At 39.8% G+C, this 20409-nt stretch overlaps 2 protein-coding genes across 2 annotated transcripts; both read right to left on the reverse strand.

Annotated features, from left to right (window-relative positions):
* Window positions 1–8842: 8842 nt before the first annotated feature.
* LOC145098612 (uncharacterized) lies at window positions 8843–9259 on the reverse strand. The gene has a single exon (XM_079036237.1). The coding sequence runs from the start codon at window positions 9257–9259 to the stop codon at window positions 8843–8845; it is 417 nt and encodes a 138-aa protein (XP_078892363.1).
* A 78-nt stretch (window positions 9260–9337) lies between these two features.
* Window positions 9338–9976, reverse strand: LOC145098613 (uncharacterized). Its single transcript, XM_079036238.1, has one exon. The coding sequence runs from the start codon at window positions 9974–9976 to the stop codon at window positions 9338–9340; it is 639 nt and encodes a 212-aa protein (XP_078892364.1).
* Window positions 9977–20409: the final 10433 nt, after the last annotated feature.

Genomic DNA, 20409 nt, shown 5'->3' on the forward strand with positions numbered 1-20409 from the left:
CCTTTGTCTCAAACCCTAGTTTATAGTGATTTGAGCCTAGATCTCGTTAGCTACACGTAAAGTTTGCCACTTTACGTAAGGAATACGTTTTAGAAGAGTGGATCTACAGTTTGGAGTCCATGCATGACTCAAAAGTCCTCTGCATGTATGTAGATCTGGATGGACTCGACGAGTCCTTCGAGTGGACTCGGTGAGTAGCATGAAGATGAGGAGGAACTCGATGAGTGGGATGAACAACTCGTCGAGTCGGATGAAGTTAAGCATGAACTCGGCGAGTTGGAAGACCAACTCGACGAGTTGGTTGAAGATTGCCTTGGACTCGGCGAGTGTATTAGTGGACTCGGCGAGTCAGGTCGCGAAACCCCAATCCCTTCGTGTTGAGATTCGAACTAGTGAGTCGGGTGGAGACTCAGCGAGTTGGACAGGTCAGGACTCGGAAATAGTTTGACTCGGCGAGTCATGGACTGACTCGGCGAGTCGAGTCAAGTCACGAATAGAAGGACCCTGAACATATGAACTCGGCGAGTCATTAGGTGGACTCGGCGAGTAGGGTTGACCTGGAAGGTTGACTTTGACCAGGACTTTGACTTTGACCAGAGTTGACCTAGTGACCTTTGGAGGTCAGTTGGGCTAAGTGTTATATTGACATTGGTAGCTCGAGGAGCTAGTGGAGCAGCAATTCGGAGTCGGAGGTCGGGTAGCAGTCAAGAGGATTAGCGGCATCAGTTCAGCAGTCTCAGGTGAGTTTCCTTCCAGTAGGAACGGGTCTACGGCCACAATGTCGACCCGTTTAGCTAGTAGTAGTTTCCAGATTTTGATCTGATGTAGTAGATGGTATGTCTGATGCCTTCGTGGCTCAGACAGGATTATGTGTTATGTGTTCCGGGCTACGACCCGATGTAGTATGCAGTATATGTGTGTTCATGCTAGTTGATATGTTTATGTTATGTTCTGTTCAGTTAGCCCGGACTTCGGTCCGATGCAGGGGGCAAGGCCCCAGTTAGCCCGGACTTCGGTCCGATCCAGGGGACAAGGTCCCAGTTAGCCCGGACTTCGGTCCGATGCAGGGGACAAGGTCCCAGTTAGCCCGGACTTCGGTCCGATGCAGGGGACAAGGTCCCAGTTAGTCCGGACTTCGGTCCGATGCAGGGGGCAAGGCCCCAGTTAGTCCGGACTTCGGTCCGATGCAGGGGACAAGGTCCCAGTCAGTTTCTGGACTTCGGTCTGATGCAGGGGGCAAGGCCCCAGTTAGTCCGGACCTCGGTCCGATGCAGTGGGCAAGGCCCAGTATGTGCTTTATATGTTATTGCATGGTATGTGGTAGATTGGGGGAGCTCACTAAGCTTTGTGCTTACGGTTTTCAGTTTTGGTTTCAGGTACTCAGCTTTTAAAAGAGGAGCTCGGGGAGATTGCAGTGCACACACCACAGTCAGTTAGCCTGGGAATGTTTGACTCTGATAATGATATTATGTTTTGAATTAATACTCGATAAATTATGTTATGACTTATGATACAGTTTTTATAAATATGATTTTAGTAATGTTTTTAAAGAAATTTTTAGTTGTGATTTTTGGGTCGTTTCAGTTTTGGTGCAAGAAAAATTGCTGCCCTCGTTGCCTTTTTATAGCCTGCTAGGCCTCGGTACACTGGGCGTACCTCGGACCTACGTTGGGCGTAGTGGCTCGGATAATATCAGTAGGTGGCAGTCTCCGAAGGGTGCGACGTGGCTCAAGCTGGACCGCAGGAGGCTGAAGTACGCGAGGCGTTCCGACCTCGCACACGGCGCGTAAGGAGAATGTTGGGAATCCGATGCGAACGCTGGGTGTCCGAGAGGCGACGTGTCCTCCTTCCGAAGCGAGCCGTGATCAGCAAGCGACGGCTGGGATCTTGCCACGTCATCGTTCTAGCATCAGATTTCGCAAATTGCACTCTTAACTTATAAAAATCATAAATTTCACATACGAGCTCCGTTTTCGACGTTCTTTATATCCTTGCGAAGGTGGGAACGTACTCTACGACTTTCGTTTAGACTCTGTCGGCTAATTTTGACTCGATTTTAAATTTTATATTATTAACAGGCCGGGATAAGATTGGTCCGTTAAATCCTCATAACTTCTTCATCCGACGTCCGTTTTCGCCCATCTTTTTCTCGTTATGCTACTCTTAATGAGATCTTCGATTCTTGTTTAGGTTGTGTCGGCTTAAAATCACTCGATCTAATATTCGAATTTCGGGTTGTACGCTGCTAATCCGAAACTACAAAGAATCATAACTTCCTTATACGAAGTCAGATTTGGGCGTTCTTTTTATCAACGCTCTTAGTTTAACATATTATACGACTTTCGTTTAGAGCGCTAAGGCTAAATCTTGCTCTATCGTAAATTCACTATTTACGCTTCCCGGTATCGTTCCGATTCTGTCGCGAAACTTCGACGGGTCAAAGCTTCTTCGTTATAACTCGGATTTCGGTGTTCCTTATATCCCCGGAATCCTTGTTTCGACCACTACAACTTTATATAAAAATATAGGGCTTATCTCACACTTTAATTTTGACGCTTATTTTTATTCTTTATTAATTATACATTTATAATTAAATAATAAACACATAAACACACATAATTCACATAATACTCAAATATTTCATCTTTATTACTTCAAAAAGAGTTACAATAGTTGACCTAGACTATTACATTTATGTGCGAGAGGTAGTGGCACGTCATGGAGTGTCTGTCTCAGTGGTTTCAGACCGAGATGTCTGGTTTACTTCCAAATTTTGGAAGCAGTTTCACGACGAGATGGGTACTCGTCTCCATTTCAGCACCGCTTTCCACCCTCAGACAGACGGATAGAGCGAGAGGATGATTCAGACTATCGAGGACATGCTTCGAGAATGTGTGCTAGACTTCGGTGGCAGTTGGGATACGTATCTTCCGTTGGCGGAATTTTCGTATAACAACAGCTATCACTCCAGTATAGATCGACCTCCCTTCGAGATGCTCTACGGGAGGAAGTGCAGGACCCCAATCTGTTCGGGTGAGGTCGGTCAGAGAGTCATGGGGAGTACGGAGGTAGTACTCAAGACCACGGAGCGAATTCAGCAGGTTCGGAGCAGGCTCCATACTGCTCATAGTTGGCAAAAGAGTTACACCAACAAGCAGCGTTCGGACTTGGAGTTTCAGGTGGGCGATATGGTCCTCCTGAAAGTGTCACCCTGGAAGGGTGTTATCAGATTTCGGATGCGGGGCAAGCTGGGCCCCAGGTTCATTGGTCTGTTTAGGGTTTTGGACCGGGTGGGTCGGGTTGCTTATCGGTTAGATCTTCCAGCAGAGCTCAGCTAGATCCACAACACGTTCCATGTTTCTCAGTTGCAGAAGTGCTTAGTGGATAATTCAGTAGTGGTCCCCCTAGAGGACATTCAATTTAACGATAGCCTGAACTATATCGAGAGACCTGTGGTGATTTTAGATCGCAAGGTGAAAGAGATGAGGAACAAGAGAGTAGAGTTAGTGAAGGTGCAGTGGCAGCACCGCAAGGGGTCAGAGTGGACATGGGAGCCCAAGGAGGAGATAAGGGAGCACTACCCGGAGTTGTTTCCAGATTCAGTAGACTTCGAGGATGAAGTCAAAGTCAAGGGGGGAGAATTGTAACGCCCCACCCTAGTACGAAAGTAATTCTCTAAATTTTAATTTTATAAGATCTACTCAACGAGCTGGACCACGGGGTTTAAGTGGACTACTCGACGAGTCAGAAATGGACTCAGCGAGTAGGTCCATTAGGAGGAAACCCTAATCCTTAGGGTTTGCACCCTATTTAAGCAACATTATGAGTCTTCACCCCAGCCTCCATCACCTCCACAGTCCATTCTCGAAACCCTAGCACCCATTGAGTGTATTAAAGCCTTTCTTGCCATTTTTTGTGTGATTTGAAGTTAGGAGAAAGAAGAGATCTCTTGGTGATTCAAGAAGAGGTAGGAGATCCAAAGTTTTTTTTTTTGCATTTCAAAGCTCTTGAAGGTATAAAGTTTATACCTTGGCTTATTTTCACTTAGATCTTCATGAAAGCTTGTTTGTTGCCACTTTTGGGTCCTTTCCAAGCTAAATTCAGAGAGAAAGAGCCTTTTGGACTGTAAGGACTTTAGATCTAGGCACCCTTGAGCTCCAGAAGCTCAAAGTTGCCACCTTTATTCAGCCAAGATCCCATTCTATGCCCTAGACTCTCATTTCTAGCTTGTTTTGGGTGATTTAGCGTCATAGCATCATGCATGCACGTAAAGTTAGCACCTTTACATGTTATTCTAGCCTTAGGAGTCCAGATCTATGAATTTGAGGCAGTGGGATCACCTAGGATCAACTGTATAATATGAGCATCCAATGGACTCGCCGAGTTGTTCTTGGAACTCGACAAGTCGGATCAATGTCCCGAAACCCTTCTTTGATTATGAGTGAAACCACTGAGTTAAGGAGATGAATCAACGAGTTAGAAATGAGTGAGACTTGGAAGCAAAAGAACTCGACGAGTCCAAGGAGAGACTCGACGAGTAGAATCGAGATGTCCCAACGTTATGACCATTTGAACTCGACGAGTTGGGTTAACTGAGAGTTGACTTTAACCTTGGCGTTGACTATAACTTTGATCAGAAGGGTAAAATGGTCATTTTACCCTAAGAGGGATTATTAGTTTTAGATTAAGTGTTGTTATGGAATTATAGTCGGAGAGTTGCCGGAGCAGCAAATATGGATCCCTCAACCAGTTTTTCAGCAGTCAGCCATACGAGGTGAGTTTCCTTCAAGGAGGAACGAGTCTACAGCCACAATGTCGGCATGTTTATATGATAGTAGTTTCTGAAGGGTCTGATAAATGGTTTGGGCTAGGCTTTATGTGATTTGTTTGGTTTTGAGTCTGTAATAGTATTTTTGAGTGTTTACTTTTTTGTCATGTTCACGACCGTAAACGTGTTTACGGCCGCAAACTCAGTTTGCTGTCTAGACTAGTATATAAAGGCTAGGAGTTGGTCATTTGAACGGTTGGCTGCCTGTTAGTTTACGGCTAATACTTGAGTTGTACCAAACGGTTATTTGATATAAACGTGTGCAAGCTCAATTCTTTTCATCTCATTGTTATTCTCGATTTGTGATTGTTTGATTATTAGTATTAGATCCAGATCCGGACCTAACAATTGGTATCAGAGAAAGAAACTGGTATCAAAAGTCATTCGATCGAGATTTTAAGTGTTCAAGCTGCCATTCTCATTATTTGAGCATTAGTTTCTACGTTCTAGGCTTTGAAGAGACGAATTCCATCTTAAAAACGTATTTTGAAGGCTGTTTGTGAGTTTACTGCCCAACCGTAAACTTAGCTTACGGTCGTAAAAGGAAGAACTTCATCAACCGTAAACAGTTAATATTTAAGAACCGTAATCAGGATCGAAGAACCGTGAACTTAAACCGTAAACTTGAAACCGTAAACCCAGAAACCGTGAACTCATACCGTAAACTCAGTTTACGGTCGCAAATTCATCAACCGTAAACTCAGTTTACTGTCATAATCAGCTCAATTTTTATCTTTAAAAACCGTAAACTCATTTGGAACTGTTGAATTACCTTAATTTCAAATGGATTCTCAAAGTCAAACTCAGTTTCAAGAACTTGATGCTGTTATGGGAACAACTACATGTATTCCAAGATTGATGTCTGCTGAAGGTTTTCCCGAGTGGAAGTACAGAATCGAGAAATATATTAAAATGAAAGATTTCAAGATCTGTAGAAGCATTCTTAGAGATCCTGTCAGAATCACTGTGAATGTTGGAGGTCAATTGGTTGACAAATCTATTGACAACTACACTGATGAGGATTTTGAATTGATTGAGGAACAGGAAAGAGCATTAGCCACTTTAACCATGGCATTATCTCCTGATATTGCTCAAGGTTTTCGTGAGTACACTTCAGCTAAAGCTCTATGGGAAGCTCTTATTGAGGTCTATGAGGGCAATGAAGATATGAAAGAGAGTCGGCAGGACATGCTGAGACAAAAATTCAACATGTTCAACTACATTCCAGGAGAGACTCTTGAAGCTCAATTGCAAAGGTTCACTGCACTCACAACTGACATGAATATTTCAGGGATTTTTTTGACCAAGTCAGAAATCAACAAGAAACTTCTGAATGCTCTTCCTAGATCATGGGATATGAATGTTGCTGTGATTAAGAAAACCAAGGATTTGAATCGCCTCTCTTTTGCAAAAGTCATGGCAGTTATCAAGGCCTGTGAGATTAATGACAAACAGAGAGAAATCAACCATGTGAATTCATACTCTACTGCAAATCTTGGAGTTTCATCCAACAATGCTCTATCATCTTTCATAACTCCCTCTGGACAAGTTTTCGCAGTTCAACAACCTCAGATTCAAACTTTTAATGCTGTACCATCCATCCCTCACCATCAAACTCCAAATGTGTTATTTGCCATTCCTCAAACCGTTTCTGCTCCCAATGTGTCAGCTAAAGCCTCTTCTTTGAACTCCAAAGAATCTGATGAAAATCTGGCTCTAGCTACCAGGCTAGTTAACTGTTACAATGCCTTTGTAGCTGGAGATCTTCCACCTCAACTATCATTTTCTGATTTGGACCAGATACATCCTGAAGATGTAGAGGAAATGGACATTACATGGAAAATTTACATAGCTATTTTCAGAGCCAAACAATTCGCCAAGAAGACCAGGAAAACAACTGGGCCATGAATGCTGACAAGAAGGTAGGATTCAATAAAAGCATGCTGAGATGTTTCAACTGCCACGAGCAAGGTCATTTTGCTCGTGATTGCCCGAAACCAGATCGCAGAATCAACAACAACAGGCAGATGGTTGCAGTGGGAAACAATCATGCAGGAGCTACAGCTAATGGAGAAACAGCTATGGTTGCTCAATCATTTGACTGAGAGGACCAAATTCAAGCCTTGAATATCTCAGGGCCAGAAAATGCTCACCTAGATCAAATTGATGATACTGCTTCAAAGAATAATGATGTTGATCCCGAAGTAGAGATGATGGAACTACAGCTTGCCCTAATGGTATCTACCTGTTCCGAGCCCAAGAAAAGCGAGGTAAATCTACCATCTTGTTCATTTGCTTGTAAAGAATATGTTAAACTTCTTCGTGATGAAATACAAGTCTTACGTAGGCAAGTAGAGGACCTTAAATATGAGGGTTATCAATTTAGGAAAGGACAAAAACCCCTTAAGGCCCAACTAGAAGCTAAAATAAAGGACTTTAGAAAAATTCAGTCAGAATACAGTGAAAAATGTGAACTATATGATTATGTTAAGAGACAATTTGATGCAGTAACCAAAGAACTTGACGCTTTGAAAATTAAGAATGATAAAATAGATGTTTGTTTCAAAAATTACATTGCATCAAGTAAGACAGTTGAGTCCTTGTGTGAAGCCCAATTAAAATTTAAAGAAATCAAAACAAGGATCTAGGGTATGATTGTGTTCCTCCACCTTTCAATCATAACTATACATCCATCCTTATGACACATGACGAAATTGACAAGGAGCCACATCTTCGATATGGCAAACCAGCCGGTTTTGTTTCAAGAGGTTTTATTAACATTGAAAGTACTAATGTTTCTACTTCCTCTACAGATCAACCATTAGATCAGGCAAAGCGTGAAGCTAGAGAATCTATTTCTGTTTTTAAACCTGATGTTTCTGTTATGAATAATTTTGAGTGTGTTTCTGATGTTAAGACTGAAAATGTTTCTTGTGTTGGCTCATCATCTGATACTGTTGAATTTAATTTTTTCGATATGTTTGATGAATTGTTTGGTAATTCTGATGCTTGTGATTCTCATGAAGAATCATCAACTCCGCAAGTCAAAACGAATGAGGCACCTTCACTTATTTCTCAACCTATTTCTCATGCATGTTCTTCTGAGAAAAGTAAGAGTGTCTCTAAAGAAAATAAATCTGAAAAATGCAATACAAGTTCAAATAATAAACAAATTTGTTTTAATTGTGGTGTTGGTGGTCACATAGCTAGGAATTGTCAAAATAGGATCTTTGTAAACTATTTGTCACCAAGAGGGGAGAATGAATCTCGAGGAAGGTCTTTAATTAGAAAATCCTCAAGAGCTCGTTCTCGGAATAATGATCAGAAAGATGATAAAATCAGAAAAAGGGCTGGTTTTCAATCAAATAAAAAGGTTTTTACTAACAAAGCTCAAAACAGTTTGCCAAAACCGAACACGGCTCCGCCAAGATCGGTTTTGTCAAAAAGCAATTCTAGATCTTCAACCAGTTTTGGTAGAACATCCAGAAGGTTTGTGCAAACTCCTATGAAACCTACTTCAAAACCACCAGAGAATGTTGTAAAACCTAAACTTCAATGGAGGCCCAAATCACTTTCTAATCCATCGTTACCACCCTCTGAAGTGATTAGGAATGAAGATCCTAATTTGAAAATTTTAAAATCTAAATCAGAAAAAGTGAAAAGGAAACCCATGACAGTGATGACCTGGGTTCCTAAATCTAAGGTGCTGTTTGTTTTTCCGAAGTGAAACTGTCTGAAGTCTGCGGACCACCTCTGCAGCCCTCTTCAACAGAAGAGGTGGACCAAAGTGTTGCAGACTATAATGAGAAGCATATTTGTTTTTTTAACGGCTGCAAACTGTTGCATATATTAAAAAAAATTAAAATAAAATAATTTAATAAACCGATAATAGTTTTTTAATACCAAAAATTTAATAATTGTAATCTTAAAACATTGAAATAAAATTCAAACAACCAAATTAGTCTTACAATAACATTTTTAAATAAAATTCATACAACCAAACTTTAATAATTTTCATTCCATATTTTGCATCAATTGTTCGGCAATTTCATCTCTTAACTGAGTCATATATTCACGATCCGCTGCAGTACCATGTGTTGGAATCTCATCTTCATCATTATCAACGCCTGCATTGTTATTCCGAACCGAGACATTTGGTTCGTCATATCGTGCAAAAAACTCATCACGTAGTCCCTCTCTTCTTATAAAATTATGAAGCGCAAAGCATGCTAGGGTAATGTTTCGTTGTGTAACCAATGAGAATCTTGCCATCCTTTTCAATATAGGGAATCGTGCTTTCAAGACACCAAAAGCACGCTCAATGACATTCCGAAGTTTTGCGTGTGCATGGTTAAATTTTTCTTTATTCGTTAATGCACGTCTTCGACGGAAATCTCCAAGCCAATACCTTACATTACGGCATGGTGCCATAAAACCTCGAATGTTTGCATAAGCGGCATCACAAAGATAATATTTATTTGTAAAAAAAAAGTCATTTATTTTTTCAAGCTAAGATAAAACTATTTCAATAACCATAAATTTACCTGGTGGTGGAAGCGGGAATGGTGCATGTGGATTTGCTAATGCTTCTGATAAAATTCTAGAATCGTGTGCTATCCCTTCCCAACCGGCCACAACAAACGTAAAAATCATGTTGAAGTCACATATTGCCAATACTTTTTGGTAACAATCACCTTTTCCCCTACTTCTATATAAATCCCGTTTGTTTGCAGGGACAACAACATGTATCAAGGTGCCATCAAGTGCACCAACTGCTCCCTTAAACACCCGTCGTAGCCTCCTATTATGTCCTGGAATGTTTGGATTCGGATTAAAAGAAGTTGGCACTATAATGTCATGTGTGAAAAGCAGCATTTTGTCCAACACTTCATGAAAAAACTTATGAACTGTTTGCTTTGAGTGTTGAAATCTCCGCTTGATAATCACATAACGTTGGTTATGACCGATCATCATAAAAAACATAGCCATCTTCTCCTCAACCGACACATGTTTGCTATCATTTAACGCGTAGTTTACTCTAAAATGAGCACATAGTCTGACAAATGATTCACGGGACATGCGTAGCACTTCAACACATTGTAGAGGATTACGGTGAAGTAACTCTAATGTAAATTCATGTCCCGTCATTTCCGAATCGTTGTCCCGCACTCGTTTTACACCCCTTTTCCAAAAGTAGCGGACGTACAAGTACATTACAATTATGAGTAGTATCTTTTTGTCGTGATCCATTAGGAACCTATTAATCAACACAAGTACCAAATATAAAACTCAAGTACCAAAAAACCAAAATATATAATCACATAGTTCAAGTTCCAAATAAAAAAAAATATAAAACTCAAGTACCAAATAAAAAAATATAAAACTCAAGTAGCAAATAACATAACCAAATAACCAAAATACATAATCACATAGTTCAAATTCCAAATACTACAAATAACATTCAAGTACCAAATAACCACATACTACAAATAACATCCAAGTACCAAATAACCAAAAAACATAACCACATAGCTCAAATCCAAATATGTAAACTTAATGGACAATCTTTCCATCCTTCAATACTCCTAAACTTGTAGCTGTCATTTCGATCCACCCTCTTAATATTTGTGGATCAGTAGGCAAATTTACCCACATCTCTCTCATATTCATGGTCCCTCCAAAAATATGATAAGCAGCAAATCGTAGAGGGTCAACCGGGCCTAACTCGAGTAACTCTAGCTTCTCTAAATATTGGGGAATTGTTGGCCCTCGAGTCAAATGTCGTAGAGCTTGCTGCATCTCCAATGCTAAATCATCAGCAGTAATAGAAGCTTTAGGGGAGGCACTAGAAGGTGGCTCAGGTGAGGCACTAGCTCGAGGTCTAGGAGTTGAGGGTTTAGCTCTTTTGTTGGGGTTACCAGAAGGTGAAGCAGCAGAAGGTGAAGCAGCAGAAGGTGGTGGCTGAGTGGTATGATTGGAAAAAAAATCATCCTCATCTATGTTAACAGAAGGGGTGTCCATAAGTTGCAGTGGTGTGACATGGAAAGAAGATGATCCATGTCCCGATGGTGTTTGGGATGTGGCATAGCTTAGATTACTGGAGGCACTATTTCCATCAAAGAGTTCTGCACAAAGCTCTGGAAACAACAATGAGACAGTTTTCAAAGAAGCGGCTTTCGGATGTCCCTAAACCCAATCAATGTAACAAAAGTAGTATAAGAATAAATGACAACTATATAAACAGAATACATATTAATATGTGTGTGTGTGTGTATATATATATATATATATATATATATATATATATATATATACCTTTTTAAAGTCCTCCCACTCCTCATTTGTTAGGTTAAAAGTGTTTGTTTGAGGATTGTAAAGGTTGCCAGTTTTGTTTTTCAAGTATAACCATCCTGTGTATTTGGCTTTAAGGTTTTCATAGGCGTTTTTCAATTGTCGTTGAGTCAAATCCACACCAAACTTTTCCTTAATAGCTGTTCCTAACTTGTTCCATGAATTTTTGTGCAAAATCAAACCTTTTCTACCCACATTTTGTACTTCTTCAATGCAAGTGTTCAATAAGAATTTTGTTTGGTCATTGGTCCATGTATGTTTATCTGCCATTGCTAATAAAAAAAACCATATGGAATACATACTTTAGCACACATAACCTTATACCAACAACTTTCAGCATAATTACAACTTGTAATGATGAACATAATCAATTTCAACAAAGATTATTCATATTTCAGCAACAATTATGACACTTCAGCAACATTTTTTGACATTTGAACAACATTTTATGACATTTCACAACATTTTATGACATTTCAGCAACAATTTGTGACAATTCAGCAACAATTTGTGACATTTCAGCAATAATTAGTGACAATTCAGCAATATTTCATTACAATTAAGCAACAACATATGACATTTTAAGCACAAATTGAAGAAATTGGGGCAAGAACAAAGATTCAAGAACAACTATTGATATAAGGCATGAACTATTTGATAAGATTAGCACCAACAAGCAAAATCAAAGATTCAACAACAAAAATCAAACAATTAAGTTGAAGCATGAACAATGAAGTAAAACACCAATGAAGTTGCACAACAAAAATCGTTCATTGATTCAGGAGTCAAAAATCGTTCATTGATTAGGAGCCAAAAACGGAGCCAAAAATCATTCAAGGCAATCGCTGCTTTCAGCAGCCAAAAACGAAAAAAAAAGAACAAGAAACTAACCTGGAAGGACGACCGACGAAAGGGGAGAGGCCGGTGGGGGTTGCGCCGGTGGGTGGTGGCTGCGCCGATGGTCGCTGCGTCGGTGATCACTGGTATGAGAAGACGCGATGTCGAGAGAAGGTAGCTCACGATCGACTTGCTGGAAGAATTGAGGTGGCCGCTTTTTTTTAGGGTTTAATTTTGAAGAGGTTAGAAGCAATTTTCAAGTGATGTCCCAAGCAGAGGACGGGAAGAGGTTTTTAATTTCGAAGGCTGCGAAAAAACAAACAGCTGCGGGAAAGAAAGTGTTGCGCGTGTGCTGCGCCGCGCAGCACAAAGAGGTTTGAAGAGTTTTTTAATAAAAAACAAACAAAACCTAAATGATTCCGCTCATTTTGCAGGGACAGTTGCGGAGGAATGTCGTTCATCCTTGGTACGTCGACAGCGGTTGCTCCTGGCATATGACTGGAGACATCTCCCAACTGAGCGAAATTCAATCTTTTAACGGGGGCTATGTTTCCTTTGCGGGCGGAGATGATGGAAAGATCACACAGTGCGAAACTGTTACGAATGGAGTGCTGAGCTTCGAAAATGTCAACTACGCTCCCGAGTTAAAGCACAGTTTGTTGAGCGTTTCCCAAATATGCGACAAAGGCTACTTTATCCATTTCACTGATAAAGAGTGTATGATTCTCAAGCCAGGCATTGTCATCCCAGAAGAATGGATTCTAGTCAAATCTAAATGGGATGAGAATGCTTACATTATTGATATGAAAAGTAATCTCCCTGAACAAGTCACTTGTCTATTCTCAAAGGTCTCCGAACACGACGCAATGCTATGACATCGAAGACTCGGTCATGCTAACGCGAAAAACCTGAATTGTCTTGTGAAAAATGAGATGGTCTGAGGCCTCCCTGTCAGAGACTTTATCACGTTTAAAAAGTGTGTTTCCAGTGCTCAAGGAAAACATCATCGGAAACCACACCTGCCCAAGCAAGTCAACTCCATAAGTCAAGTGCTCCAATTGTTACACATGGACTTATTTGGACCGGTCAACGTCCTGAACATTAACCGAAGCTCATACTGCCTCGTTGTGATCGATGATTTCTCTGCATTTACATGGGTCTTCTTCTTATCCAACAAAGCAGGGGTTGCTGATCTGATAAAGAAGTTCGTGGTGATGATTGAGAAGCAGACCAACAATCAAGTGAAGGCGCTTCGCACTGACAATGGAACTGAATTTAAGAATTCGGTTCTTGATCATTTTTGCGCAGAAAAAAGGATAGTACGTCGATATAGCTCTGATCACACGCCTCAACAAAACGGTGTTGCTGAAAGGAGAAATAGAACGTTGAAAGCCGCCGCAAGGACGATGCTATATGATTCCAAACTACCTGTTTTCTTTTGGGCCGAGGCGATTAACACTGCTTGCTACGTGTAGAACCATGTTCTAATCAACAAAGCACAGATGAAGACTCCATATGAAATTCTTTATGGACACAAGCCTTCTGTCAACCATTTCCGTGTATCTGGCTGCCCTTGCACTCTTCTTCACTTAGAATCCAACCCTAAATTTAATGCCAAAGCTGATGACTGTTACTTCGTGGGGTATGCCGCGCGCATCGCGTATAGGGTTTACAACAAAAGGACAAAGCAGATCGTTGAATCCTATGACGTGCGCTGGCTAGAAGAGAATGTAACAGACACTCGAGTGGGTCCCGACCGGTTATTTGATTACACATCTCTTTTCAAATCACTTAATGTGTCTTCAGATAGTTCAAGTGGATCCTCTTCTGGTTCGAAGATTGTGTACGAAGACGAAGACGAAGAAGTTGTCTACAGACCCCCATCGGTTGAGGGGGAGTTCTCTGCTCCACGTGATGAAGAGTCCTCTGCTACACCTGAGGGGGAGTCATCTGATCAACCATCTAGTCCAAAGTCTAAATTTCAAGATGTAACTCCTGATGTTGATGCTACACCTCTTACCCCTATTGAAAGATAGTTCATGTCTAGAGATGCTTCCGCTGCCACTTCAACTTTTATGGAACTACTCTTTCCTGAAGAAATTGCAAATGAGTTTGTAGCAGAGTCATCAAATAGGACTTAATCAGCAGATGATGGAGGTTTCAACATTCATACTCTTCATGTTTCTCTCAATGATATCAGCCAAGACATACCTTCCAGAATCCAACGCGATCATCCGATCGAAAATGTCATTGACCAGTTGGGAGATGGATTTAAAACCAGAAGTCAAAGTGGAGATGTTAATGCATGTCTCTACTCTTGCTTTATATCTCAAATAGAGCCAAATAACGTTGACATGGCTCTAAATGATCCCAGCTGGGAGGATGCAATGCATGAAGAGCTTAATCAGTTTGAAAAGCTCGGGGTTTAGAAGTTGGTTGACTTACCAAAGGGAAAAAGGGCTCTTGACATGCGTTGGGTCTATCGTAATAAGCAAGATGATTCGGGAGTGATCATCAGAAATAAAGCAACGTTAGTGGTTCGTGGGTTTCGACAGATTGAGGGTCTTGACTATACTGAGGTATTTGCTCCCGTGGCTCGGTTGGAGGCTATTCGCATCTTTCTCGCATATGCCTCTTACATGAATTTCACGGTCTACCAAATGGATGTCAAGACTGCCTTCTTGTATGGCAAGGTGAAGGAAGAAATCTATGTTGATCAACCCCCTGGGTTTGTTGACTCAAAGTTCCTTAATCGTGTCTACAAGTTGGACAAAGCATTGTATGGGTTACATCAAGCTCCTCGAGCATGGTATGCGACTCTTACAAAGCATTTGCTTGAGCATGGATACTCTCGCGGCACCATTGATCAAACTTTGTTCATTAAGCATGTGGGTAATTATCAGATATTTGTTCAGATCTATGTTGACGACATTATCTTCGGGTCAACTTGTCCACAGCTTTGCAAGGAGTTTGAAGTCGTAATGAAGAAAAAGTTTGAGATGAGTTCGCTTGGGGAGATGACCATGTTTCTGGGGCTTCAGGTAAAACAATATTGTACCGGAATCCTTATTCATCAAGCAAAGTATGTGGATGATATACTGGAGAAGTTCGGGTTCAGAGACGCAAAACCTGCTCTTATACCCATGGCGGAGAGACCTCTACTGGCTCCTAATCATGAAGGCGAATCCGTAGATTAGACGTATTATCAATCGATGATCGGTTCGCTCATGTATCTGACTGCTAGTCATCCAGACATAATATTTGCAGTCTGTCAATGTGCACGCTTCCAGGCCAATCCTAAACTTTCTCATCTTATTGCTGTTAAACGGATTTTTCGGTATCTCAAAGGTTGCCCAAAACTGGGCCTTTGGTATCCGATAAATCCAGAATTTGACCTTTATGCTTTTGCAGACAGCAACTATGGCGGGTGTGAGCTTGATAGAAAATCGACTTTAGGAGGATGCCAATTTCTTGGAGATAGACTGGTCTCATGGCAGTGCAAGAAGCAGCATACGGTCTCAACCTCAACAGCAGAAGCGGAATATGTTGCTGCGTCTGCTTGTTGTTCTCAATTCATATGGATCCAACATCAGCTGTTGGACTACGATTTGAACCTTTTAGAAACTCCAATTCATTGTGACAATGAGGCTGCTATTCAAATCGCTAAAAATCCAGTCCAACATTCCAAAACCAAGCACATTGATATCAAAATTCATTTTATCCAAGATTGTTATGAGCGTTCGCTCATCAGGCTAGAACATGTTCACACTGACAATAATGTGGCGGACCTGTTCACAAAGCCTTTTCATAAAGCTCGATTCGATGTGCTTGTGGGATTTTTAAAAATGATTCGTTTTGAGGATTAACTTTTTTAGATTTTCTTAGTATAAATTTGCGCATTTTTAGTCATTTCATTCTCTACCTTGCACAAATTTAGGGGAGAAATAAACAAAAATCCAAAAATATTTTGTTTCCGTTTTATTTTTAAAAAAAATCCAAAAACATAAAAATTCAAAAAATTCAAAAAATAATTGTCGCTAATAGTTTTGTTTGTTGTTGAAGGTATGGGAAGTGATATTATCTAGTGATAACAGGCAATCTAAGTCTGCGTAACGTACTCGAAGTTGAAAGGTTTATGCTCTGGTTTGATGCGTCGGTAGGCACGAAAAATTCTAAATGGACTTGAATAGGAAAAGCTGAACTTAGGAAATCTATATACTTGACAAATCTTGACCTAGTTAGATCCGTTTGGCTTGAAAATACGACGCTTGGATAGGTTGAGCAGGGAGATATATATGGGAATCCACTTGTCACATTAAATGAACCCGTACTTGGAACCGTGGTTTAACTTTTCCTCGATGTGCAGATTCTATCCTTAATTCCGGTTGGATGGGACGACTGGTAAATTCCGATAAATTAGGTCTGTAGAAAATCGTTTGCTTTCTTTCTGTCTGTTAGTCATATGTTGTTTCCTTTGCGTGACTTTCAATCCGACCTGGTATACAACATATGCAACTCTATTTCTCTACATGTTATATATATGAAATTCTTCTTATCTGTTAGTCATAAGCTGTCTCCTCTGCGTGACTTCCAATCAAACCTGGTACACAGCATATGAAACCTTCTACTTCTCAAACCCCTCTGAAACAATAAGTAATAGCAATCTGAATCTGTTCTCTCTCTGAATGATTGTCTGCTCACCCGGTGTAAGGAGTACTCTAGAAGTTCTTGATGGCTGGGGCATATCAGGAAGCGGGAAACATGTTCCAGTACAATTAAAATTGAACACTCAAAGATTGTCTATAGATCTCGCTGCTCAATTTAGGTGGACAACAATATCCCTGGTCGTCGTCAGCTAAATGGTCCTTAAGATATAGTATCTAAGGAATTAGGATCAGATAAAATTTCTAGCAACTTAGGATCACTTTGTCTTACAATTATTAGTATGTCTTAAAATGGTCACAATTTTTCGTGTTTAAGTGGATCAAAATACCGACGATCGACCAGACAAAGATGTGAATATGAAAGGTACCGACAAGTAGATAAAGATTGTCTAACAACTTTGATCCCAGTATCACAAGATGAAGTCGAAAGTTTACTTACGCGCATTATTTTGTTTAAAATTTCTTTTATTTTATTTTTGAGGTTATCTTTAATTTTCTTTGTTTTATTTTTATTATTATTTTTTTATTATTATTTTTTAAGTGTCAAATTTTATTTCTTAAATTTTTAATTAGGATAAATTTTTATTTTTATTTTATTTTAATTTTATAATCCTCAAAAAGACTTTATTTTTGAAATTTTATTTGGAAATTGGACTGTTAATCTAACCGTGTAAGGGAAGTTGAAAAGTCAAAGTGGTATATAAGGAGGAGTTTACTCCGGTAAACCCTCTTTACTGCCTCCTTTCTTCTTAGACCGTAAACAGCCTCGTTTCTCTCAAATTCTCGAAAAATCAAGTGTTAGTTTTCTTGAAATCGCTCAGTCCTCGTTGAAGGTATGTAAAATCCGACCCAGAAAATGTATTTTGTTGTTTGATTCGACTGCAAATCGAAGGAGTAATTTGTGATTTAAGGTTCGTCGGAGTTTACGGTGTAAGGATATTCAAAGACAGTAAACTCATAGACCGTAAATTCATGTACCGTAAACTCCCCTTTCTGACCTTGCGACCGTAAACGACTTTTGTCTTTACGACCGTAAACTCAGTTTGGCCTTCTACGGCCGTAAACTCTGTTTACGGTCGATTGACCCAGTTGACCATAATCTCTTGCTGATTTGTTAAATACTTTGTTTTCTTACTTGGTTTGTTAGGTGCAGATAATGGCGTTTCTTAAGACTGCTGAGATGCATAACCTTGCCATTGTTTTGGATGATCCACCAGTGGCTCACAGAGAATTTATGTCAATGATGTACCGGCTTCGAGAATGTTGCCTGGCTCATGCTATAACGGTGAATCCTGTTATCTATGAGAGCCTTATTCAAGAATTCTGGAGATCAGAAAAGGTGACAGAGGTGAACAAAGAGCTGATTATTGAAGCAATGGTGCAAAACTGCAAGATCAAAATTTCAAAGAAATATATCAGAGACACCTTGTTAATCCTTGATGAATTTGATTATCCCACTGAAGCTGAAGCTGAAGAAATTCCTCGAATTCTTGACAAGATGGGATACGAAGGTTCTTATCCTCCAACTGTGAAGAAGCTTCTGCCTCCCCACTGGCGTTTCCTGGCTCATGTCTTCATAAGCTGCATGTCAGGAAGGAGATCAGGAGCAGATGAGATCTCCATTAGAAATACAGGAGCAATTGTTTCTTTGGCTGCCAACAACAAGTTCAATTTCTCAAAGTATGTCCTTGATGAATTCCTGGTGAACATTGGCACCAGGACACGGGGAAATAAGGATGCATTTTTGATGTATCCCAGATTTATTCAAGTTTTTATTGATGACCAATTCCCCGATATGGTCAAATTTGGTGACAAAATGGACACAAAATCCTTGGGCCCTCACACTGTTGGTCTCATTAAACAAAATTGAAAGGGCAAGGTAGTGTTTCAAGGTCTGCATCCGCTGGTGAAGTTTGGACAATTTGCAGAGGTTAACGAGTCTTCTAAATCTCATGGAAATTCTGAGAAGACTATCTGAACCAACTTCATCTGAACGAGTGTCATCTGAATTTATCATCACGGCCTCAGAACACGAAGATAATGAGACTCCTGATCCAAATGCTCGAGTCGATGACGAACACGAATTACAATCAGTTCAAGTACAAAGTAATTTCGACGAGGGAACAGGAATTGATGATGAAGGGCTTAAGGATGTTGACCTCACGGGATTTGATAAGGATGATATCCCGTTGAATTTTGGTAGCAATGACGATTATCTGAACGAAGTAAACCTCGACAGTTTGTGTCACACCTCAAAACCAAGAACGGCGGAAATGTTCTGGGGCGGAGGACGTCATGTATAGTATCACAACACAGTAAATGTAAATAAGCAAACAACATCATCCATTGCATTAAATATATAATTTTAATACAATGTGTTCTGTACAGTTATAGACACCAAAATAATGTAAATCAAAATAATAAGATGAGTCTTGAATACGCTCCATCTTCTCAAAAGCTGGCATCGGTACCTGTCTACTGATGACCTGAGAATACAAGTTATTTTGAAAGAGTTTATCAGCATTAAGCTGGTGAGTTCATAAGTATTTTAGTGTCAATGTTTGTTGTCAAAAACGTTTGAACCTGTCTCAATGTATAGGTTTGTAAAATGTATGTAAGTGTTTGTAAAAGTTTGAATCTCTCAGAAAAACCTATATTTTCTATTAAAGTAGCCTTCTACCAAGGCCTAACTGTTTTGTATGCTAGTTTGTTGTAAAAGTGTGTAATTTCTCAAGTGTAACTATCATTTAATGAAATATAGTTTGTACATTAATGTTTAAGTGAGGTTATCACTAAAAATATGTAATGGGTAAATCATTGTAGTACTGTAGTTTTGTATAATAAGAACTACTGTTGTACTAACTACCTTAAACCGGATTTATATTAAGGTAAAATGTGATAAATTGCACCATGCTATCGACTGGTAACAACGACATAATGAATGGTCGTAATAACGGAATGACGTTTGGCACCCGCAGACCTGCAGGTCCGGCTGTAGCTAGCAGCAAGGTGTAGGATAGTCAATCCAGTATAGATCTATACGCAAACTCACGCTCTCCCTCCAAGAGAATTCTGGCTACAACTCGGGCCATGACATTTAAGGCATGCTCCGACACAGTGGATCACAATTGTTAACGTATTCATGTATATGTAATGTTTCTCGTTCTAGTATAGTTGTATATGTTCTCCTTCTAGTATAGTTGTATATGTTCTGTTTCTAGTATAGTTGTATATGTTCATGTTTCTAGTATAGCTGTATATGTACATGTTTCTAGTATAGCTGTATATGTTCATGTTTCTAGTATAGCTGTATATGTTCATGTTTCTAGTATAGCTGTATATGTTCCTGTGTTACCCCGATGGTAACTAACTATTGATGTACTGATAAGTATGAATATGGAAGTACTTTTATGACTATACATGTATATATCATATATAACTAATATTGAAACGACCTTCGGATGGTCACCCGAAATCCCACCAGACCACATCCAAATCGAGAAAAAGGAAATAGGGCGGATGGCCTTCCTAAGCCCTTTAAACATTGCTTATATATCTATACATATATGGGCATGCAATTTATAAGGAAATAAACTAAAGTTTAATAAAAGCATTTGATAAGTAAAAGAGTTTGTAAAACATTTTGAAGTGAAACAATTTGATAAACAGTTTGAACAGTGAATAAATCATTGGTTTTCTAGTTATAAATCACATGTGATTAATGCAATC

The sequence above is a fragment of the Lactuca serriola genome, chromosome 4, assembly GCF_051521515.1.
Source record: "Lactuca serriola cultivar US96UC23 chromosome 4, Lser_US96UC23_V15, whole genome shotgun sequence".
NCBI classification, from domain to species: domain Eukaryota; kingdom Viridiplantae; phylum Streptophyta; class Magnoliopsida; order Asterales; family Asteraceae; genus Lactuca; species Lactuca serriola.

Excerpts from the sequence above, each read along its gene's own strand:
- LOC145098613 (XM_079036238.1), bottom strand. The coding sequence starts at position 9,976 with ATGACGGGACATGAATTTACATTAGAGTTACTTCACCGTAATCCTCTA.
- LOC145098612 (XM_079036237.1), bottom strand. The coding sequence starts at position 9,259 with ATGGCACCATGCCGTAATGTAAGGTATTGGCTTGGAGATTTCCGTCGA.